This window comes from Anabrus simplex, chromosome 5, assembly GCF_040414725.1.
Source record: "Anabrus simplex isolate iqAnaSimp1 chromosome 5, ASM4041472v1, whole genome shotgun sequence".
Lineage (NCBI taxonomy): Eukaryota > Metazoa > Arthropoda > Insecta > Orthoptera > Tettigoniidae > Anabrus > Anabrus simplex.
Genome location: NC_090269.1, coordinates 301,651,491 through 301,675,010, shown reverse-complemented (window position 1 = coordinate 301,675,010; position 23,520 = coordinate 301,651,491). Strand labels below are relative to the sequence as shown.

The window sequence follows — 23,520 nt, the reverse complement described above, 5'->3', positions numbered from 1 at the left end:
GTCCAAACCGACGCGTCGTCGTCAACAGTAGCTGCAGTCCTTCTTCAAGAGACTGAACTAGGGAGGCGACCCATCGCCTATGCATCTAGAACTCTATCGGCTCAAGAAGCCAAGTATTCTATCTATGAGCTCGAAGGTTTGGCAGTCTTATTCGCCTTAGAAAAGTTCCGTCTCTATCTGGAACATGTCAAATTCGAACTGGAGACAGATAATCAAGCCTTAAGCTGGGTCTTAGGTAGGCCGCGACGTACTGGTCGTATAGCCCGTTGGGCCATCCGAATTTCTGCCTTCCAATTCGATGTCAGGCATATCAGAGGTACCGAAAATGTTGTTGCTGATGGACTCAGCCGTATGTTTTCCAACGACGTCGAGACCCATGAACCGGTCGACAGTTCATCACCTCCCGAGTCAATACTATCTGATGTTAATGCCATCTTAACAGATGCTCCCATGCTCTTTAGGGATATCGAGAAATACCAACGTGAAGATCCGACGCTGGCTCCGATAATGGAAACCCTTTCTTCTGGGGAACATGTTGTCCCTTATGTTCTGAGGAATGGTGTTCTATGTTGCCCTTCGAGGCATGATAAGATGATGAAGGTTGTCGTTCCAGCTGTTCTTGTGCCTATGATCTTCAAGTACTATCATGAGACCCCATTAGGGGGGCATCTTGGAATCTTTAAAACTTGTGAAAAGATTCGGGAAAGGTTCATCTGGAAAGGTATGGACGGTGAAATCCGTGAACTAGTAAAAGCTTGTAAATCTTGTTTGCTCAGTAAACCAACCATGTCCACCAAGGTAGGCCTTTTGTCTTCTCATCATGCATCGCGCCCCATGGAACGCCTGTATATTGATTATGTAGGACCCTTCCCCCAGTCGAAGGGAAATGCTAACAAGTTCATCTTTGTATGCGTAGATGGCTTTACAAGATTTTCCTGGTTATTTCTGACTAAGCTGGCTACCGCTCAGTCCACCATTACTTGCTTAAATTCTATTTTTGCTTCTTTTGGTCCGTGCCAATTCATTGTGTCTGATAATGCTAAGGCGTTTACATCAAACCTTTTTCGTAAATTCTGTTTTGACTTGTCCATCTCTCATGTGACGACTTCGGCTTATTACCCTCAACCATCTCTGGCTGAACGGATTAATCGTAATCTCAGGTCGGCGCTTATTGCCTATCATCATGAAGATCATTCCAGGTGGGACACGTCCCTGCATTGGTTAGCTTTTGCTTTGAATTCGGCGGTTCATGAATCACATAAATTTACTCCAGCTTCTTTGATGTTCAAGTTTGTTCCCAACACGCCGCTCTCTAACCTCTGGTCTCTGAGTGACATCCTACCTGAGACAATAGATCCGGACAACATTAAAGATCTTTGGAAGAAGGCTAAAGCCAATCTTAAAGTGTCTCATGAAAAGGTTAGGGAAAGGTATGATCGTGGACGGAGACCCACCAGTTTGAAGGTAGGCGACCAAGTTATGGTCAAGAATTTTGTTCCCGCGGGCAAGCTTGCCCCCAGATTTCATGGGCCGTGTATCATTCTCGATTTCCTTACGCCGGTTACGTTGTTATTAAGTAATCCAGCCACCGAGAGGATATTTAGGGTTCACCTGTCGCAGGTGAAACCTGTATAATTTCTGTGCTAACTTGCCTCATATTATCTTGAAAGGAATATGAAGCTTATATATTTTTTTGAGTTTCACTTTAAGGCTTTCTGCCCCTTCTATAATATTTTGTTTTATATGTATGCATTTTTGTAAAATCTGCCCCGAACCGTTAAACTGCCATCCTGTCCTTGCCACGGCCATTACCACGCTCCCGTCTCCTGCTCCACTCTACACAGTGGCTTATTTAATGCCATGGATATCTGCACGCCGCTGGCCCCTCAACCTCTCCACAAGCCTGTGCCCTAAAAAAAAAAAAGGATGATGGTCCAACTATTCTGCCGCCTAGCTTTAATGTTTCAGTGCCCCCGCAGCCGCGCGGCGCCGTGCAGCGACTGGGATAGAGGAAGGGCCATCTCGACCCCAGTGAGGACGACATGTGCACGGCGAGCCGGAGCTCTCCTCCCGGCCAAGGCTGATGTGCGGCGCACGACCTGCTACGGGCCCGCAGCCTGTATATGTTCACCGCGGGCGCGGCGTGCTTCTACACCTCTGCTCCCCTCATAGTGCGGGCGAGCGGTATCTCAGGGTACTTGAGGGGCCCGGGCGGCCTCCTCTGAACGCAAGCAGTGGTGGCTGGTCTGGCCGTTAAAATCATCAATATTTGAAGTACATATCCAGCTATATGGACATTCCAGTTCAACTTTACTACCTTTTCTTGGGAATTCAACAGCAATATTTGGTGGACTTTGAAAATTTTCCTCAACTTTAAAAACTAAAGTTTTCCTTCTGAATTCAACTTCTACAAACATACTTTACTTCACCAGTTACAACAAAAATTTTGAAACTGAATCAAACCAAATTAAGAAAATCTTATAAATACTTCTGCAATTAATCTCCATATCAACATCAAAACTTGGACCTTATTTTCAAACAAAAGTTTATGTTCTTCTGTGTTACCCCTTGGAGGAACTTTTGGGGGGGGAGGTCTGTACCGGGCGGTACACCTCCACGCCGCTAATTTAAAATGTGCGCCAGTTGAAACTCCTCTGCTGGAGGAAGTCTGAACTTTATCGAGGGTATTAATTTTCAAGTTTCTCAGAAGATGTCACTACTTGGAAAGTTTGGAGTTTTTGAACTGTGCCACTTTTGATGTATTTTTGTTTTACCGGTAGTAAGAAGTGTGAACTTTCTCTTCTAGAGGACACTACTGAAAAACTACAATGGTGCACCCTAGTGCGATGTGAAAGAACTGTTTTTTGGAGAAATTTTTATTTCAAAAGTTTGTTTCTTGTTAAATTTCTTTCTGTTATTTTTTAAGTTGGCTGTATACCCCTCTCTTTCCCCTTGTTTTGTATTTAGCCAATCCCGAATTTCTTTAATTAATTTCTGACCAATCTGATGTATCTTCCCCCAGCTTGAATACGCTGCTTATCCCTAACCAATAAAGTGATTGTGGGCGGGTGTTTTCTTCCCTAAAACGCCTCGAACTTTCCGCGAGAGTATATAAACTGCTGATTTTTGGGTCTCTGCGCCACTTCTGTTCCATCTTTTAGTGTGTAAAGTACATAGCAGGGGGCGGGAAGCGCCTCTTTCTTCGGCAGCGGTCAACTACAAGGTAATGGCCTTTTAATATCTTCTTTTCTTGCTAGCTCAGCAGTTTAACTCTCGGGGCGGGTCCGAAGAGTTTCCACCATGTAACCTTTCCTAAAATGTAAATACTCTTAGCGTCTATTCTCTTTTAAAGCTACATATTGGGATAGAGAGTGCTTAACCCTCTCGAGCTCCCACTCATATTGCTTTGAGGTGAACTTATTTCTCACAACCGATTCTTCCTTAATGTATTGTAAATTGTTCTTTTCTAAAGTCACCTCCGTAGTATGGGATTAGCCCTTGCATCAGTGGCCTAGAGCCAAATTAGGTTTTGAAACAAATACATTAGGAGTGCAAATCGCCTCCTCTCAAATTGTTATTTTAGAGGTCATGTAATTACACTTTTTCATTTAATAGACCTCAGTAGGTTGGGTATGTTACCCCTGTGTCTATGTCCTGAGAGGACAACTTGAAGGTGGAGTTTGGTGTGGCCTTTGAGAGGCTTAAAGTTTGAGAGCATGTGGCTCTTTCTTGAAAATTGAGTGTTGTATGCCTCGAGGAGGCTTTTTCTGTGTAATTTGGAGCAAGTGCTCCTGAATATGAATGGGGTTTTCTGCCCCTCTGGTAAAACTTATTTTGGAGTAAAGTTGGGCTAATTGCCCTAGAAGTGTGAATTCGGGGCTCGAAGCCCAAATACTGAAAATACTGTAATTGCACCTTTTGTTGACTTGCTACTCTGTACCTGCCATGCTTGTTATTTCTTTATTTTGAAAAGAAAATATAACCTTGTTAATTTTACATGAACTCTGATTTCGTAGCTTGAGACCCGTTCACACCCGCACCTTCTTACACCTCTAACTGCCGCAAAAACACGGTAACAATTATTATTATTATTTATTTTTTTTAGTTCCGTTTGGGCCTGCTATGGACCACGTGGTTCTTATCTCTAGCAGCTTTCTTCTTTGACCAGTACTCCTTCATCCTTGCACTGTGAATGTCTTTTCGCTCCTGAGTCCATTTCACACCTCCTCCCGGATGTACTGTTTTTTCTGTTAGTGACTGGAGAGAGTTTGATGTTCTGATCAATGTTCTGTACTTATTCCTGTCATAAATTTCACTGGGAGCAATGTCCAATTCTTGAAGGTCTTTTCTGATGAGTCTTGCCCACTTGGCATTAGTCGCATTCCCGCTAGAGGTGGTATGGAAGATTCTGGAGGTGAGCCTCTGATTGTCCATTCTCATGACATGACCGTAGATGTTCAATCTCCTCTTCCTCATAGATGTTGTAATGCTCTCCAATTGTTGGTACAATTCGTTGTTGTGCCTGATTCTGTACTTGCCTTCTTCTTTAATAGGGCCCATGATTTTTCTCAGGATCTTCCTTTCCTTCAGCTCCAGTTTTCTAAGTTGCCCTTTTCTTACCATGTTTAGGCATTCTGAGGCGTATAGTACTGACGGTCTCACTACTGTAGTGTAATGCCTGATTTTGAGGTTAAGGGAGAGGGATTTGGATTTGTACATGCTCTTACATAGGTGGTAGGCATTTTCCAATTTGATTCATCTGCTATTCATGGCCTGATCTTCATTCATGTTTGGAGTTATCCATTCTCCTAGGTATTTGAAGGAGTTAGTCCTTTGTACTGTTTTGTCCCCCAGTGGGATTGATTTGGGTGCATCTTTGATGTTGGTGATAAACTGTGTTTTGTTGATGGCGATCTTCAGCCCTACTTTAGCTGCTATGTGGTCGAGAGAGGATAGTTGATGGATAGCTCCCTCCACACTGGATGCCAGGAGTGTAAGGTCGTCTGCGAAGGCTAAACAGTTGACTGTTAACTTGTCTTTCTTGTAGCCTATTCTCAATCCAGAGTCATCCTTTAGCATTTTTGTCCACTCACGAATGACTTTTTCAAGTAGGCAGTTAAAGAGGATTGGAGATAGGCCATCCCCTTGTCTAACACCTGTTTTGATCTCAAAGCTCTGGGACAGTTCCCCTCTGAATTTGATTCTGGCTGTAGTGTTGGTAAGAGTTGCTTTCACTAGATTCAAGGTTTTCTTATCTAGTCCCAGTTCAGCAAGTGCCTGGAAGAGTGATTCTCTATCTACTGAGTCGTAGGCCTTCTGAAAGTTTTGTCACCCAGATGTTTGATATGATTTCATGGATACTTTGGATTGACTCCTCATCAGCGTATTTCCAGAGCTCTGCTATGATTCCATCCTCGCCCGCTGCTTTGTTACATTTCAATTCTGAAATGGCTTTCTGGATCTCCCCCTTTGTTGGTGGGAGAGAGTCTGACTTAGTAGCATTCTGAGGTTCGAAATGCAGTTTCTCCTTGGGTTCCCTTGAATTTAGAAGGTTGTTGAAATACTCTGCTAGAACTGTGGTGCACTCTTCATTGTTCATTTTCAGCTTTCCGTCAGCTCCCCGAAGGTGAAGTGTAGGGGCTGAGTAGGGTGTTATTTGAGATTTAAAAGTTTGGTAGAAGTCTCTAGTGTTGTTTCTTTGAAAATCCCTCTCTGGTTGTTCAGTGATATTTTTATTGTACTGCCTCTTGGTGTTCCTGATAATTTTAGTAGCAGTTTTCCTAACTTCTAAGAAGTTTTTATGGTTATCCAGACTTTTGTTACAGTTCCATTTTAGCCATGCTTGCTTTCTCTCTTCTATTGCTTTGTCACAAGTAGTTGTCCACCATGGATGTTTGTTCCTTCTGACCGCCGGGATGGTGGTGGTTGTCGCTGCATCTATTAGTGCCTTCTGTAGTTGGGGCCAATCTTTTTTGTCTTTGTTTTTAGCCAGGGTCTTGGTGAAGTTATTGTTATCTTTCAGCTTGGCTGGATTGAACCTTGGAATTCGCGACTTGATGCAGTGGTTTTCTCTGCTTCTTTTAAGAGGGATGAAATTGGTTTTGATCAAAGAAAGATAGTGGTCTGAATCAATGTTTGCACTTCTCAATACTTTGACATTCAGCACTTCTTTGCTGTTGCTTCTACTGATGGCTACATGGTCCAGCTGGAATTCCCCAAGCATTAGGTTAGGGCATCTCCAAGTTATGGCTTTCCTAGGAAGGCGTTTGAAAGCTGTAGATTTGAGGACTAAGTTGTAATTTCTGCACAGGTCAATCAGCCTTTCTCCATTCCTGTTGGTCCTCTTGTGGGCTGGGTAATCTCCGACTATGTTCTTGAATTTTCTCTCTTTGCCAATCTGGGCGTTAAAGTCTAGCATTAAAATAGTTATGTGGTGCTTTGGGATCCGGTCCCTTGTCTCTTCAAGTACCCTCCAAAAGGTTTCCACATTTTCAATATCTTTCCTGTTGGTGTCATTAGTAGGTGCATGGAAGTTAACAACTGTGTATGCTTTGTTGAGAGTTTTAAAAGCTATAGTGGACGTTCTTCCATTTGGAGATGAAAAGGAGATGATGGAGTTGATCATTTTGCTGCTGACTATGAAGCCTGTCCCCAAGTGAGGCATGTTCTTCATCACTCTTTCACCGGGTTGCCCTTTGTAGATCCGATAACCTTGTGATTCTATCACTTCTTGATCAAGGAATCTGGTCTCTTGCACAGCTGTTATTAGGATGTTGTGTTCAGTTAAAACATCTAGTGTATGTTTTAGTTTTCCTGTCTCTAGGAGGGAGTTGATGTTGATGGTCGCCAAGAACTTAAAACGTTTCTTTGTCTCACATGAAGGTGCAAGCTCCCCAGAATCCAAAGGCTTGCTTGCCCCATCAAAACTGGGGGTGGATTTTACACCACCTGGGGTAGTTTTTCCGTTGGTCATTTTCTCCATGTTACGAGAGTTAAGAAAAAAGTTTAGGATGGTTACCCGCAGGTAACAATTTGTTAACTGTCAAGGTTGTAAGCCTTGAAGCCCCCAGCACTGATCTGTTCGCCGACCCAACTTCCCGCTGGGATTGGTACCCAACCTTCCACTGGGTTGGTCGGCTTAGCAGGGGCACCTCTCGCAGGTTATGTGCTGGAGTAGGAGTGAAAGAGGCTAGTTGGATTCTCTTGCTGAATCCAATATCTTCATGTTGCAGATGATTGGCAACAACGCATTTCACTCCCATTTGCCAGAGTCATAATGACTCCTCCTGGGTTGATTCCCAGGACCCTATTATTATTATTATTATTATTATTATTATTATTATTATTATTATTATTATTATTATTATTATTATTATTATTATTATTATTATTATTATTATTATTATTATTATTCCCTGTGATGTACATCCACCGAGCTCGATAGCTGTAGTCGCTTAAGTGCAGCCAGTATCCATTATTTGGGAGATAGCAGGTTCGAACCCCACTGTTGGCAGCCCTGAAAATGGTTTTCAGTGGTTTCCCATTTTCACACCAGGCAAATGCTGGGGCTGTACCTTAATTAAGGCCACGGATGCTTCCTTCCCACTCCTAGCCCTTTCCTGTCCCATCGTCGCCATAAGACCTATCTGTGTCGGTGCGACGTAAAGCAACTAGCAAAAAAAAAAAATTAACTCTTTGAATGTAAGTTTAAACTTTAATCAGCATGCTGAATACCCTATTGTATTAATTATATATTGTTCAGGTGATATAAGCGCAAAACGGTCACAGCGTTTTAGAGAGTGACATTCACTGTTGGCGAGCCGCCTCCTGCGCACTGTTAGTAAGTGTAGCAGAATCAGACAAGTGCAACTGTTGGTTCGGCATATTTAATTGCTGTAAACAATGCCTATCTGAAAACATGGTTTGCTGTGTTGTGTATGGTTGCAACCATGCAAGCACTTCGAAAACATCAAAGGAAAATGTTGTAAGATTTTACACATTCCCCAATCAAGAGAAATCAACTGAGAGAGATTAAAAAATAGTTGTGCCACTTTCTCACAACTCAACATAGTTTTGTATGCTCTACACATTTCAGAGAGCAGGACTATGAACTATCGATTAAATATAAAGCTGAACTCCTGAGACAGAATAGAAAATTTGTGTTAAGAAAAGGTTCTGTGCCCGCACTAAATATGAGGGGAATGAAATCTGATTCAGTTGCAAAGCGTGCATCTAAATACATTATATTATGAAGTAATTTGAAATACAGTGAAACCTTGTTAGTGTATCCCTCATTAACATATTTCACGCTTAGCGCATTGTAAATTCAAAGTCCTGAATCTCATCATATTAAATCAATGTAAAATTACATCACTTAAAGCATCATGAATTTTCGCTATTACTGCTTAGCATGGTCATATTTTTCCTAGCCTTGAAAGACTTATTTGTCATCCCTTGCAGGAGGAATGTACTGTAATTTCCAGCTCAGGTAAGAGCCTTCACCACAGTTTCATGATCACAGGAAAAGGCCTTGAATTCCTGAACTTCACAGGATAAGTTGCACCTTTGGGGAGCAAGCCATTAGCCTCAGGAATATTCAGGTTTGCTTGCCAGTTATCAGTGAGATTGCTGAATAACAAAGTGAACCTGTTTATGCTTGTATTTAGCATTCCATTAGAAGTTAGAAATTTACTGTGTGTTGAGTGGAGGGTAGCGAATATTTGTCATGTGATAACCTACACTTGAATTAGGAACATAATTGTGTGAAGTTGACCATGTTTTGTGATAGCCTAGTTACAGATATGGAAAAGGTTGTGAAATTCCTTACTAGTGAAGACAAAATTAAAATATGTCAGAAAGTGGACTGGCATCCATGTCTTTAAGCGCAACTGTTGGTTCGGCATATTTAACTACTGTAAACGATACCTAACTGAAAGCATGATTTACTGTGTTGCGTATGGTTGAAATAATGCAAACACTACAAAAACATCACAGGAAAAAGGTGTAGGTTTTCACAGATTCCCCATTCAAGAGAAATCAACAGAGAAAGACGTTGAAACTCGCACCTTGGAGTTTCGACTCAATCACTGGAGTTGGTCTTGGTTGGTCCAAGTCTTGGTCGGTTGAAGTTTTGTTGGATACAAAATGGCAGCCAAACTCATTCTCTTGCAGTCATACATAGTAAAGTGCAACCTCCAATTCATTGTCTAAGAGGGTGACTTGAAAATAATGTTTCGTAACGCACTGGTCCAAAATAAAAGGCTTGTACTAACATTTGTTTTAGAAACAGTGTGATCTGCAATAATACTTTGATATTTTTGTGGGCCCCCATCCAAATGTTTTCATACTTGTTGTTCAGTGTTTTTCACACTTTTACGTGTACTGTTGTTATCTTATAAGCCCCAGCGGAAAAGGTTTTTTTATTTGTTCTCTCATATTTTCCACACTGATTCATATTCTCTTGTCATTTTTAGAAGTGGTAGAGGTAAAAATATACACCATGTAAGCTAATGCTTGTAGCATTATTAGGATACAGAATTTATGCAAATCTTATTTGGAATTTCTTTTAGAGGATAGATGTGTTCATTCTGATGTCCAAGAATTGGATAACCCACGCCCAGAAGTATATTTACTTTTATAAGGTAATGAAGAGCAGCACTCACCATTGTCCATTGCTAAAGTAGCTACTGTACTTGCATTTCTATTGGCCAACGTAAAGTGGTATGCAACGTTATTCCCATCAATCATGATACCATGATCTGTTACCAGCCCGGGCAGAGTAAACAGTTGTAATCCAGCTTTCCACCACTAGCCCATAGAGAATGTACTCTTATCACCCTAACCTTATCCAAACCAGTCCAGACCATCGGTCTTGTTATCCGTGCCCTACCCTAACCAGTCCAGACCAATGGTGTTTGCACAGGAAACTAGAGGCCTAAGGCCACTTTGTGGCTCTAACCTGAGGAGTTACACCTCCAGACCTCCTTTGCTTGTACCCATATCACTGGTCTTGTCCAGGCCCTACCTTAACCTATCCTGATAGATATGGAAATTGCTCTACCTGTAGAAGGAGTCATTCATTTGGAACATAAGAGTACCAGTGGTAAAATGTAATAAAGAAGAAGCCACAGAGGCATCACTGCACCATGGTATAGAGGACAGTAGTTATCATTATCCATTGCATATAAGGACCCAAAAAAAGCCTGGAAAATCAGAACTGTACATGTTATATCTCAAGTAAGTATAGCAAAATATAATACTTGGTCCAATATCACCAGTTTGATCCATTTGAATGGGGTTGTATTGTCAGAATTTAAGAAGTCGGATATTAGCTCATCAAAGTTTGTCATAATGGCTACACAGTTACCATGTGAGATGTTGTGTGTGCGGACATGGATGTGAACAGGTCATTTGTCACATAGACCAGGTATTGGTCCCAACAGATACACTACAGAGTGCGTACATAGAGCAGCAGCAGTGACATGTCATCCAGAGAGATCCTGCAGTTGGTTTGATCTCCACTGCATTTGCTGATCTCGACAAGTACCGTAGCTATTTGAATGAGTCTGGAGTACAAGCATGGTGTCCTTTATAAGGTTTGCTTTTGACACTGGTGCTCATGTGGTTCATCATTAGGGCTCGGATAATTATGTGCTTAACTTTTTAAAAATATTTACTTATGTGCTTAAAAAGTGGAAAATATGTGATTAAGTTTCCAAAATATGTTTTTAGATTTGTACTGCAATTATACTCCCCAGTTACTCTAAAATATAATTGAAATGTCCAGCTGCTTGAATAAACCAATCCACAGTACAAATGTTCTGCTAGACATACTTCCCGCATAACAGGCCGGCACTTGCTGCAATTTCCAAATTCTACAGTACTTACTGTTGATACACAATACAAAAGCATTTATGGGCTGTTGTCATGTTTTATTCTAAATAGTGGAAGACAAAGTCATTTCAGAACCTATCATAACACTGATTGTTTTGTCTTATACTTCTACTATACCACCTCAGTATGCTTGAATGGCATAAAAAGTAAACTAAATTTTGCCCTCGGCATGCCTACACAAACAATGCACTGTTAGGAAATTAAACACAGCAATACCTTTATCCATGAATAGTGCTAAGATGCACTAACATTCTCTACTTAGGTTTTCATCAGCAACTTACATTTATACAGAAAAAATACTACAACAGTATTTTCATGAACAAACCACGTAGAGCATGTACACACAAAAATGCACAGGATTTCACTATTTCCAAGTGGTAACATTAACACTTGGAAAAGTACCAGTATTCCCTCGGCTGACTGTCAATGTCTATAACAAAATAATGCAAAATAAAAACACACTATTTATGCCACTACATGAAACTGCTTATTCTGGAGCATTTTGCTTGTGTCTAACATATACATGCACGCTTCTTTGATTTCAAGAATGGCTTAACATAAGAAAGCATACCCTCCTTGTCATTCCAAATGCAAAAGAAAAATACATTACACAGGTCGAAGTTTCTTTCTATGCTTTAAGCATTACAATACACAACAGGCAGCAATTAAAGTAGATAGATTTGTATCAAGGAAAGCTTCTCAACACATTGGATGAGGTTACCAGTTCATATTTTAAATACAGATGTCTGATGGTGAAAATTCTTCATTGGGCTCTAGATCTCTGTTGCCACTAAGGACACTACTTATTTGCAGAAGTCTATGGTACCCCAGATGCATTGATAAGGTGTTCTTTAATTTCAACCAAAATTTTTTCCTGGATTCCCCAGGAGAATTCTTAAGCTTCTCTAAGACTACAAGAATGTCTGCAAAGCTGACAAAAGTGGTACATCTTTCTTTTCAAGTTTCGTGATCATGAAACTTAAGAAAACAAAGTTAGAGTCTCCTTGAACTCTTTGTGCACACATAGCTTCTAAAGACTCACTAATGCACACAGCATAATCTTTGTTTAGCTTTGTGAAGATTGATCTTATAAGCTCAAAATTGGCCGTAAAATAATACACCAAATCCACCTGATGCACATTGGTTGCACAGGTAGCAGCAAATCGGCAGCACACTGCTTGAATACATTCACATGACTGGATGCTTTAATGAACATTTTCTTCACTGATGCTATTTATCTGTTCACATTTGGAAAAATATTCCTTATTGTTCCAGCAATATGATGCATACCAGGCACTAAACATCTTGCTGTGCAGAACTTTTAACCCTTGGCATGCTTTAACCATGTATGGTGCAGCGTCTGGAATTAATAGATATACTTCATCATATCGGATGCCATCAGATCACAGAAGCACTACAGCATCATTAAAAGCTTTAGCTAGTGCACGACTTAGGTTTCTCAAAATGAAATGTTGTCAGTAAAAATTATGGTGATGAATTGAATTTTAATGCACCAACTATGACATTGGCTACATAACAGCCAGTAATTGTTTCTTCCATTGTAACCCATACTGCTTAATCACCAATTTACCATGACTTCTGTGTACTGTCTCAGAGTTAAATTTTGGTAAATAATACTTACACAGTGTTGACTCATCAGGGAGAAGTAGTATTACATACTTCTTTAACATTTCATTTTGCACTGGATGCTGCAGTTTGTTAACTGTTACATTAGCCACAAGAAATGCTTGATAAATATCTTGTGAGAACAGGCAGTTTGCTAGTCCAGGCCCCACATCTTGCACTTTGGAAAGCAAACTTATTGAAAACAGTGCTATTTCATGTTTTGCTGTCACAATACATTGCCTAACTTGTGAATGCATGATGGCAGCTATGGATTTCTCACAAATGTTGCAAAATAATACAGTTCCGTCAGTTTTAAAAAGTTCTTCAAATTCACCCACAGAACCTTTCAAAGTAGGCTAATACTGTTCATACTTTTGGGATGCATCTTCATTTGTTTAAACAAAACACCACACTGTCAGTCTATGTCTTACAAATTTGCCAGACCACCAAAATTTTAGGTAAAATTTGCAGTTAAGGTTCAGACTAGTGGAGGGGCAAAGGAGGCTTAATGAGACTCTGACAGTTCCAGCTCCCTGCTGTCCTTATATGAGCAGGAAATTCCTATCTTGAAATACAATGCAGAGATAAGGGAGCACTGACGGAAAAGAGAGGCCAATTGCTAGAATTGCCAAGGATTGAAAATGTAGACAAGAGAGATGTGAGAAGTAGAACACACTGTTGAATATAGGAAATATGTACTGTATTTATGAATACACACACCAGAATACTGTATGTGCATATTTAATTTTTAAAACTGGCAACAAGTATGTAAATAAATAAAACTTAGTTTGTTCAATAAAAAATATTTAAGCACATAATTATCCGAGCCTTATTCATCATCAACTGGATGCAGGAATGGCAACATATTGCTTTCTCTGACAAATCCTGTTTCAGTCTTAAGAATAGTCGTATTAGGCTTAGGTGCCACTGAAGATAACATGACAATCCTGGACTTAATTTTCAACACCGTACATCCCAAACACCAAATGTTATGGTTTGGAGTAACATCAGTTATGAGTTCTGATCACCTCTCATATATATTGAAGGCATAGAGCCAGCATAGTGAAATACTGGTAAGGTTCTGAGCACTCATTTTGTGCACTATAAAAATAAAAAATAAACATTATGCAGTAAGATAATGCTCATGCCCATACAGCTTGCATCATCCAATAGGCTCTTCGTAGTGTGGACATCATTCTTTGGCCTGCACAATCACCATATTTGTTATCAATTAAACACATTTAGAATGTAATGGGGTGATGTCTCTACCTTCATCGATCACCTGCACAAACATTGGATGATCTAAGTATGTAGTTGCAGGAAGAATGATTCAATGTGCCTAGGACACTATCTGGAAGCTGTATGATGGAATGCCTCTTACATTGCTACCTGTATATCTGTGAAAGCAGGCTCTATCTCATTGAAGAGTACTTTACAGATTCTAAACAAGTTATATTCTATGCATGAAGGAAAATTCTCTGCCATTTTGTAATATGATGTATCAGCTTGTGATGGTTTTGTAAAATTTCAAGTAAGGAAAGAGTGTGTAACATTTTTCATGTCCAATAGTGTACATTGTTTAAAAACATACTAGTATGAATCATTCAGGTCAAATTGATGTTTAGCTACATCTGTTGTATATGCAAGTAATGGTGTATATTATAATAATTTCAGTGCTTGAGTGTTAAGATTATATAAATAAAATTTAATTCAACTTATAAGAATATTTCAAATGAATTGTTAAGAAAAATTACTAAATAAGAGTGATATTCATTAAAATAACTGATAGAATCAATATTCAAATTTTAACATCCTCAGTGAGGGTATTCAGGTTTACTTTAAACAGTGTTAGCCAGTTTAATGAAGTGTTATTAAAGATAGTATTTAATGGTATGTTTATTTTTGTCTAGCAACTACCTGGAGATCCAGGTTCATCTGGACCAAGCTCTTCTGGACGTGGCCGTGATGTTCAGCCATGTAACAGGTGCGGGCCTCAGCAAAGTTACTGTGGTATAAACGACTTAACACCCAAAATGAAGGTTTTCTGTCAGTGTAATCAGGGGTCTTCTTCACCTCAACCATGTCCTCGACAATCCGGTCAACCCTCCACGCCACAAGACGGCAGATGTGCTTGTCCGTCAGATTTCAAGATTTTACGTCGTGTGGGACATGATAGTCTTCTAATCAGCTGGCAGACCCCCCCTAACGACAATATAACTGGTTTTGAGGTATAAGAAAAGCCTCTTCAATAAGCTTTGACTTAAGAAAATAAATAATTCATTTACGACAGGGGTCTTCAACCCGCGTTCTGCAAAATTGCATTTTGTAGCCTGCGAATGAAGTTTTTACTCCTACATTCATGATGACCTTAGAAATGATTTAATCAAATTTATGATCTAAGGTTTCATTATACATATGTTTCAGTATACTATAAGAAATTTACAAACAAACTTAATTCCCCTCTATTTGGTAGCTACTTAACATCACATTAACACATACAGGTTCTTTTGTAATAGTGGGATGGAAAAGGCTAGGACTGGGAAGGAAGCTCTGTGGCCTTAGTTTAGATTCTGCCTTTGGGATTTACATGCTGTGAAAATGGAAAACCATGATCAATCGAATACAAGTTTAAAGCAATATGGCCCACACTGCAGAGCCAAGTTATTCTATCAAGCTGAAGTACATTATCGAGCATAAGAAGTCAATGACTGTTGCTAATTTCTCTCGAGATGGTTGACATTTTGGTCTATGCATGCAATATTTTGTAATGGGGAGTCACATCCCAGATATTTTTTTATTTATACATTAAACTGTTGGTCTGATGCATTTTAAGATTGTTAAAGTGTTCTGCCTTCTGTTTTACTAATAATAATTTTTCACATTTGATTTTTGCAGATGTAAATACTTCACACAATAAAAGAGCTAACCTCAGTACAGGTTAATAAACAATTTTTTCTGCTAATACTCAGAAAAGTTAAGTATAGGCACGATATTGTTCTCATAACTGGTGAGATAATAGTGGTGGTGGTGATTATTGTTTTAAGGGGAAGTAAAACTGGACAACCACCCTCTATTAATATATTCACTACCAGCTTCTCAGCAGGTGCTTTAAACCTCCAGACCAGCATTTTTTAAGTCCCTTCAGCTCTATAGTGCACTATTTTACATTAAATATTACTGTAAGAAAACAATCATAGGTACAATATTGAAATTTCGAATGTACCTTGAGGATGATTACTAGTAGTGCTTGAGGCTATGGTACCAGATTTGACATTTTCCTGGATGGAGAGGCATACTACACTTTCCACGACCTGGTTTCATGCTGGATGTTGCTTTTTTGTGCACACTCTGCACTGTCTATTGGAAAACTGTCTGATTTCATGCATAGGAATTTAAGAATTACATGCTCTTTTATTTTTCTCTTCAAGTTAAAATGGTGGATCATTAGCCGGAGTTCGCTTAGGGGGCTGCACTGGTGGGCTACACGTACATGCTGATGAGCCTACTGAACACTGAGATGGGACGAATGACATAGAAATATTTTCAGCTTATGATAGTTCTTCTTATTCACTGTCTTGTAAGAAGTTTTTACACATTGTCTGCATGAATGTCAGAAAAGTTATTTTTGAGTTTGGATTGAATTTTTGGAAAAGCCTGAATGCATAAAAAATTTACACAGAAAAATCTAGAAAAATATTTTTTTCCGGCCACTTCACTGTTTCATCGTGTTCTTAATCACTTCACTGTTTTTTGCATGAATTGATACATTGTCAAATACTAGTAAGCTGTATCCACTCTGTGCATAAACTGATTATAATCAATCATGCTTACAGGTTTCATTTTTATTTTCCCAAACATGCTCGGAACTTCAGCCATTTCTGCAGAATGTACTATTGAAACCTTGCTAATTACTTTGTTGTCCTTCCATGAACATAGCAGTATTTCTTTGTCCCTATTGAAAGTCATTTCCCCTGTTTTCAAGTTCTTCCTTTCACTGAATTCCTTAGAAAGTCCCCTATTCTACCTTATTGTCCCACATACAGCTGTTTCTTGTTCATGCTGTTTCTTGGCTAAGCCTACACTATTGTAAAAGTTGTCTGTGTACACTGTATACCCCTGACCAAGGTAGGGATCTAATAAGTCGAATATAGTGTCTCGGATGTTCATGCCACTTGCATCATAGATCTTCAACTTACATGTGTACCCTGCAGGGGATTTACACACCATCCTTACCAAAATCTATTACTTGGTTATTTTTCCTGGATTGTAAACTCAGAAATGCAAGTGGCCCCTCCAATGCAAGCGGCCCCTCCAAGCTAGCATTCCTTCATCAAGGACAATTTTTTGATCCAGAATGGGCCAATTTTAGAAAGGCATTTGTTAGTGCAGCAGAGAGTGCTTGTGGCAGGACATCTACAAGAGTGAAAGAAAAGGAGACACCATGGTGGAATGAGGAAGTGAGGAAAGTGGTGAAAGAAAAAGACAGCCTGGTAAGAATGGAATCAAGCTCAAACAGAAGAAAGCAAAAGGAAGTATCTCAACAGCAAACGAAGATGTAAGAAGGTAGTAGGAGATGAAAAGAAGAAGAGCTGGGAAGAATTTACCCAAAAAATGGAAGTGAATGTAAGTGGCAATAAAAGGATGCTGTATGGACTTACAAAAAGTAAGAGGACAGAAAGAGTTATCACAAATCTAGTGAAAAAGGAAGATGATTGTTAACACACTCAGAAGAGATAAAGAGAAGATGGAAGAAGTATTTTGATAAGCTATTGAACGTGAACAACTGAAGGGTCGGGGGAAAAAAACAAGTAAGTCACTTTTTCATCAAAATTGAGATATTGTTACAGTTTGCTTCAGAGTGATCATGCGCATCTATTGAGAGTTCGGAAATGGAAGAAAAGCAGGCAAGTCAGGAGAAATTAGCACTCAACGTTTTGCTGTTAGGGGATAGAAATAGGGAAGTCAAGCACAAAAGTTGCTTTTTCTCAAGTTGTATAAGTACTGACTCTCCTGCTTTTTTCCCCTGACCCTTCAACTGTACAGGGAAGATAGAAACAATACAGTGTGAGGACTCAACAATAGAGGATGATATAACAATGCTGGAGGTGGAGTTAGCAGTACAAAAGATGAAGATTGGAAAAGCAACAGGGATGGATGAAATCAATATGTAAATGATAAAGGCTGCTGGAGGATATGTTGGTATGCAATGGTTGTACCGACTACTAAAGTATATGTGGAAACACAAATGTGTACCAGAAGACTGGAAAAAAGGGATAATAATACCAGTGTTTAAGAAAGGGGAGAAGAAAGTTTGTGGTAACTATAAAGGAATCATACTTATATTACATGTAGTTAAAATGCTGGAAAGGATATTAGAAGGGAGAATGAGAAGAAAGATTGAAGAGAGTTACAAGAGGAACAATATGGCTGCAGGATCAGAAGATCTACAGTGGACCCAATATTTAACATGAGACAGCTGATGGGAAAGAACTGGGAATATGGAAAGGATCTGGTCATGACTTCCATAGATATAGAAAAGGCATATGATAGTGTCCCCAGAGAGAAGGTTTGGGAAACCATGTTTAAAAAGAGACTTGGAAGAGAAATGTTAGAAATGGTGTGAGTGATGTGCAATAACTGTGTTAGCAGGGTACTGACCCAGTTTGGAAAGACAGAATGGTTTAAGAATAAGACAGGGGAGTGTGCTGTCACCTCTTTTGTTTATTATGGTTATGGATGAAATTGTAAAGGAAACAAAGGAAGCCTATGGAGATGAAGAGATGAAGATACTGCTATTTGCAGATGATATTGTGGATCTGGGGAAAGAACAGCAAAGAAGTGCAACAACAACTAGATGTACTGAATGAAAAAATTGAGAAGTATGGCATGAAAATCAGCACAGAGAAAAGCAAGACTATGGTGATGTCTAGAGGGGAAAGGCAAGGAAAGGGCACTGTGAAAATTGGAAGTCAGAGTCTGGATATTGTGGACAGTTTTAAATACCTAGGAAGTGAATTAATGCAAAATACTAGGGTGGACATGGAGATTAGCAGGAGGGTACAGTAGGGTAATGCATTCTACCAAGCATAAGAAAACTTGTTTGGAGCAAAGAAGTACCAAGGGAAAGCAAAGAGATAATGTACAAAATGTACTATGTACCCATACTGACTTACGCAGCTGAGACTTGGACTTTGACTAGCAGGCAAGAGAGTAGAATTCAAGCCAGTCAGATGAAATTCCTAAGAAGTATGATAGGAAAGACAAGGAAAGACAGAGTGAGAAGTGAACATGTTAGGAAGAAAGTTGGAATAGGAAAGCAAAATGAGATAATTGAAAAGAATAAACTAAGGTGGTTTGGACATGGAAAGAGGATGGAGGAGAATAGAATTCCAGGACAGATACATGGAGGCAAACTGCGAGGGCAAGAGAGCAAGCGGATGACCTAGAGCAAGGTGGATTGAATCGGTGAAGAGCAGCATAAGAAGATGAAATTTAGACCGGGACAAGATCGTGGAAGAGAAATGGTGGAGGGAAAGAGGAAGATGGAAAAGTGACATAAATGCCCCGACCCAGCAGGAGCTGGATAAGGGGAAATGATGATGATGATGATGAGTGTATCAAACTGAAAATTGGTTGCTGAGCCTTTTGAGGATCTGCCTGATTTTGTATAACCCATCAGGGTTCCCCTCATAATGACTGATGTCACTAAAGTACAAGAACAATAAAATATTTTTGAAATGGGTTCATGCTATGGTTTGTGAAAAAATCTGCAACCCAAAAATAATGTCCTCTATCCAGTACATTTTCAAATCTGGCTTTTGAATTATTCCCATTACAAACATTAGTCCTAAAACTTTTTCATCTCATTTACATCGACCGATTTCCATGTCTGAAAAATAGAAGAGACGTGGTGCTGCACTAATAACTTGTTCCGCGTAAAGATTTGTCTGATGGCATATCAAGGAAATCGCCTTTTACAAATAAATTGACAAAAGACATCATTTCATTGCTATTTTTGATTTCAACATTTAATCCTACCCGGCCAGTGAAATTGATTGCAGGCCGGCAATAAGACAGATTCGTATCGGTTATTTGAATGTGCTGAGTTTCATTTTGTCCAGAGTCCGGTGTATCACCATCAGAGTTGCTATCGCTATCACTGAAATCAGGGATGAGTTCATCACCAGAATCACCGTTCCATATATGTCTTCAATTTCCTCACTTCGACTACTGCCTTTGTAACTCATCATTTTATTGCAAAACAATAACTGACTTCACTACATATCTCACAAGAACATCACGACTGGCTTAGGTCTGTGTTTACTCGAAGGAAAAAAAGGAAGGAGGCATTGTAATGTACCCTCTGTTCAGGTAGTCAGGGAGTGGGACTGTTCATTTATATGCCATCTGTGGTTTTCAAAACGAACTACGACTTCATACCCATTTAGTACTAAATTCAAAATGACATTTACATCATGTCACCTTAAATACCTTAACTCAGATACGGTCCCCCACATAGACAGCTTTTAAACTCCTTAAGTATCCCCAGGACTGAATGTGTTGTTAACACTAATGAGAGGGGAAAAAATGGAAACACTTCAAAAAATGAAGGTATCGACCAAAGAAAGACAAGGGCCATGAAGGGCATGGAAATGAAAGATTTCCTTGGATTCGCAAACCTAATACCATCGGGGTTATAAAAGAACAAGAGTTGACCAACTGAGACTGGATAGGATAGATCAGGACCTCTCAGACTGCACTGTGCATGGTGCAAAAGACGACTTCGCTTGGTTGACCAGAGTGCAGACCTCTACTCCTTGATTTGGAGCAATAGCGCTGTCCCTCTCTTTCCCCATGCCTGTCTCGCTTGCTCTGCCTGTCTCCCTCTTCCTCACTTGCTCCGTAGTGCTCCAAATCCGAGCCGAGTTGAGCCGAGTAGCCCAGAGACGAAGCATTGGTCCGAGCTGAGCCGAATGGGACCGATGCACTGTGCACAAGAACTCTGCGCCTCAATTTGCATGTGTGAGATTTTGGGCATTTGAGAGGCCCTAGGATAGATGAAAGTGAGGAGCTTTGCATAAGTAAGTGGAAGCAATACCAGGATGCAGCTAAGAAGCCTGTGGTCACCAGCCCATGCTCCCAAGTTAAGAGCTCCTGGGACCCCTTTTAGTTGCCTCTTCGGTAGGCAGGGGTTACCATGAGTGTTATTCTACCACCACCACCTACAGGTTGTGGTGTGATAATAGTCTGTTCATTTATATGCCATCTGTGGTTTTTGAAACGAACTACGAATTCGTACAAATTTAGTGCTAAATTCAAAATGACATTTACAGCGTGCCACCTTAAATGCCTTAACTCAGATACGGTCCCTCACATACGCAGCAGTTAAGAGCCCCTGGCACCCCTTTTAGTTGCCCCTTCGATAGGCAGGGGTTACCATGAGTGTTATTCTGCCACCAACACCCACAGGTTGTGGTGTGATAATAGTCTCTTCAGAAGAGCTGTTTGTCACTACCTAATGGAAATTTAAAATCAAAAAGAGAACTCTTGCATTTTCTAGCAATATTCCTTTGTTTTGGGATCAGAGTCTTGAATGAGCACAGAGCTCTTTGTATATAATACCAAATGTCATACCATCCATGAGAACATCAGTTTTTAGAACAGTACTCAAATACTGGTGAAAGCAGAATGCAGTATATGAATTTTAGAGACATGATATGGGCTTTTTGGCTTATGCCGTGTCAAGAAAACAAGGTGAAACTATTTACATTTCACAGAGAACTTAGCTCAGCATCTTCAGAAGAAAGTCTTGACTATCCACAAGGAAGTCTTCGACAATAATGAGGGTTTGAATTTAAGAATATTTTACCATTGGAGAATTGTAGTGGTACACTTGTTTATCACCAGGTGGCTCGCTATATCCTGGAACAGCGCTCCAAGCGAGAGTTGACGACAAAATTAGCTCCAAATGAGATGTTACACACATATGAAAGTATGACATTAACACATAACACATAGCTTGGAATGAACCAACTGGTGATGAGAACCTATGAATTTGGAAAACACCGAAACGAAATGACTATCTACAAAGGACAGGGAAGAAAACTACCTATGTAAATCCAAAATGGCTGACAACCACATATCACTTAATTGATAGCCAGTGTCCCTGTTGAAATTGTTAGGATTTTTATGTATTACCACAGCTTCTTGTATAATCCTTGACCTGTAATGTTTATTGTGGGTAAGAGCTCGAACATTTTGCAATACGACATCATGACTTTAATAATAGGGCGTGCTCAGCTATTGCTGACTTGTCTGGCTGATTGAGACGGATATTTCTTTGGTGTTCCTTGATGCGAGTCCCAATGGACCGGCATGTTTGGCCAATGTATACCTTGCTGCAAGTACCCTAGTATACCCCAGGGTGTAATAGTGGGGACAATTTGTCCTTGCTTGTAACTAAAATATGAGCAATATTTGTGACAGTGCTAAACACGGTTTTTATATTATATTTGCAAAAGACCTTAGCAATTCTGTCTGTGGTGTTGTGAATATAAGGCAGGTAGGCAGTCCCTTCACTTCTTCTTTCTGTGAGCTTTGATTAGTTTGATTAGTTGATTAGTTGTCCCTCTGGGATGAAAGGCTGTACATTGTTGTAATCATTATTCTTGAATGTGAATTTGAGTGTGTCCATCTTCTCCTGGATATTTGATGGCTCACAAATTTGTGTCGCTCTCATGGCGAGTGTTGTGAGAATGCCCTGTTTTTGTGCTGGATGGTAGTGAGAATCTGCATGAAGGTAGCGATTTGTGTGATTAGGCTAACAATAGATGGTACTTCCTAAGGAGCCATAGGGCTCTTTCAGACTAGGCCATCCAACATCTTGACACGGCATAAGCCCAAAACCCTGTATCATGTCTACAAGTACAGGCCGTAAAAACATCAGTGTTAAGAATTTTAGAGTAGGAACATTGAAATTATATACCGGTATGAATGTCTAACCCTGGTCCCATATCTTGACGGGGTCGGTATGAAGTGAGATGAATCTTCATCTATTAAAGAAACTATTATAGTTTTATTTTGAATCCACCTTGTCAGTACACCTTATAATGATAGAAAATTATTAATTTAACATACATGTTTCGGTAAAATCATCCATTCCCTTCATCGGTGATGTCAGTTCAAGGAATAAAACATATAACACTATCTTTTGTTTTTTCTTGCAATTTAAAGAAGTATTGTATCCTAATTTCACCATATCAATGAATAAAGAAATTAATGAAATATTATAAAAATGATCATTACATAAAATTTAATATTTTGTTGAATTGAATGAGAATTCTTCAATAAATGTTTATGATCTTCAAGTTTTTTTCTTTTTTTTTTTCTTTTTTCTTATTTTACTTCCTTAAATGATCAAACGCTAGTTTGTACATTGGGTCTCTTCTGTACTTCTTTCATTTAAACTTGATCCAAGGTCATTTTTTTTGTGTGCACAATAAATTTCTAAACTTTTCAAAACATCCTTGAATTATCCCTTTTTGGCCGAATGTATTAACTCCATGTCATTAGAAATGTCTGTAAATTTATGATCTTTTTCAACCATATACTCTCCCATTGCCAAATATCTTTTATGTTTGACTGAATTAACATGTTCTTTGTACCTTATAGCCAAACTTCTTCCTGACTGTCCTATGTATCGTTGTCTATATGTTTGGCATGTCAATTTGTAAATACCTGATTTATTAAATATACATTTATTCTCTATTTTATTTGACTTAAAAATAATCTTATTAGTATTATTATCAGTTTTGTATGCGACATTGATGTTCCTTTTCCTGAAAATTTTAGCCAGTTGATAAGAGTGCTTATTTCAAAAAGTTAGAACTGCTAATTTCTTTCTCTCCTTTCGCTCTTTAATGAAAGTTGTTTTTGGTTATTTTCATTTTATCATTCTATTAATAAATTTTCTGGAGTATCTGTTGCTACAAGCAATTTGGT

General features: G+C 39.4%; 1 protein-coding gene across 6 annotated transcripts in view; it reads left to right on the top strand.

Moving 5' to 3' along the window:
• Positions 1–23,520, top strand: part of LOC136874506 (uro-adherence factor A) — a 177,299-nt gene that overhangs the window by 124,309 nt on the left and 29,470 nt on the right. For 2 of the 6 annotated variants that reach the window (XR_011018274.1, XM_068227635.1), the window contains one exon: positions 14,430–14,503. Coding sequence is in view for 4 of the 6 variants with exons in the window: in XM_068227635.1 (XP_068083736.1) it covers positions 14,430–14,503 (74 nt within the window). In the remaining 2 variants the exon portion in view is untranslated. Of the gene's footprint in view, positions 1–14,429; positions 14,748–23,520 lie in introns of those variants that run through there. The other 4 variants (XM_068227632.1, XM_068227633.1, XM_068227634.1 and 1 more) reach the window with 3 other exon arrangements.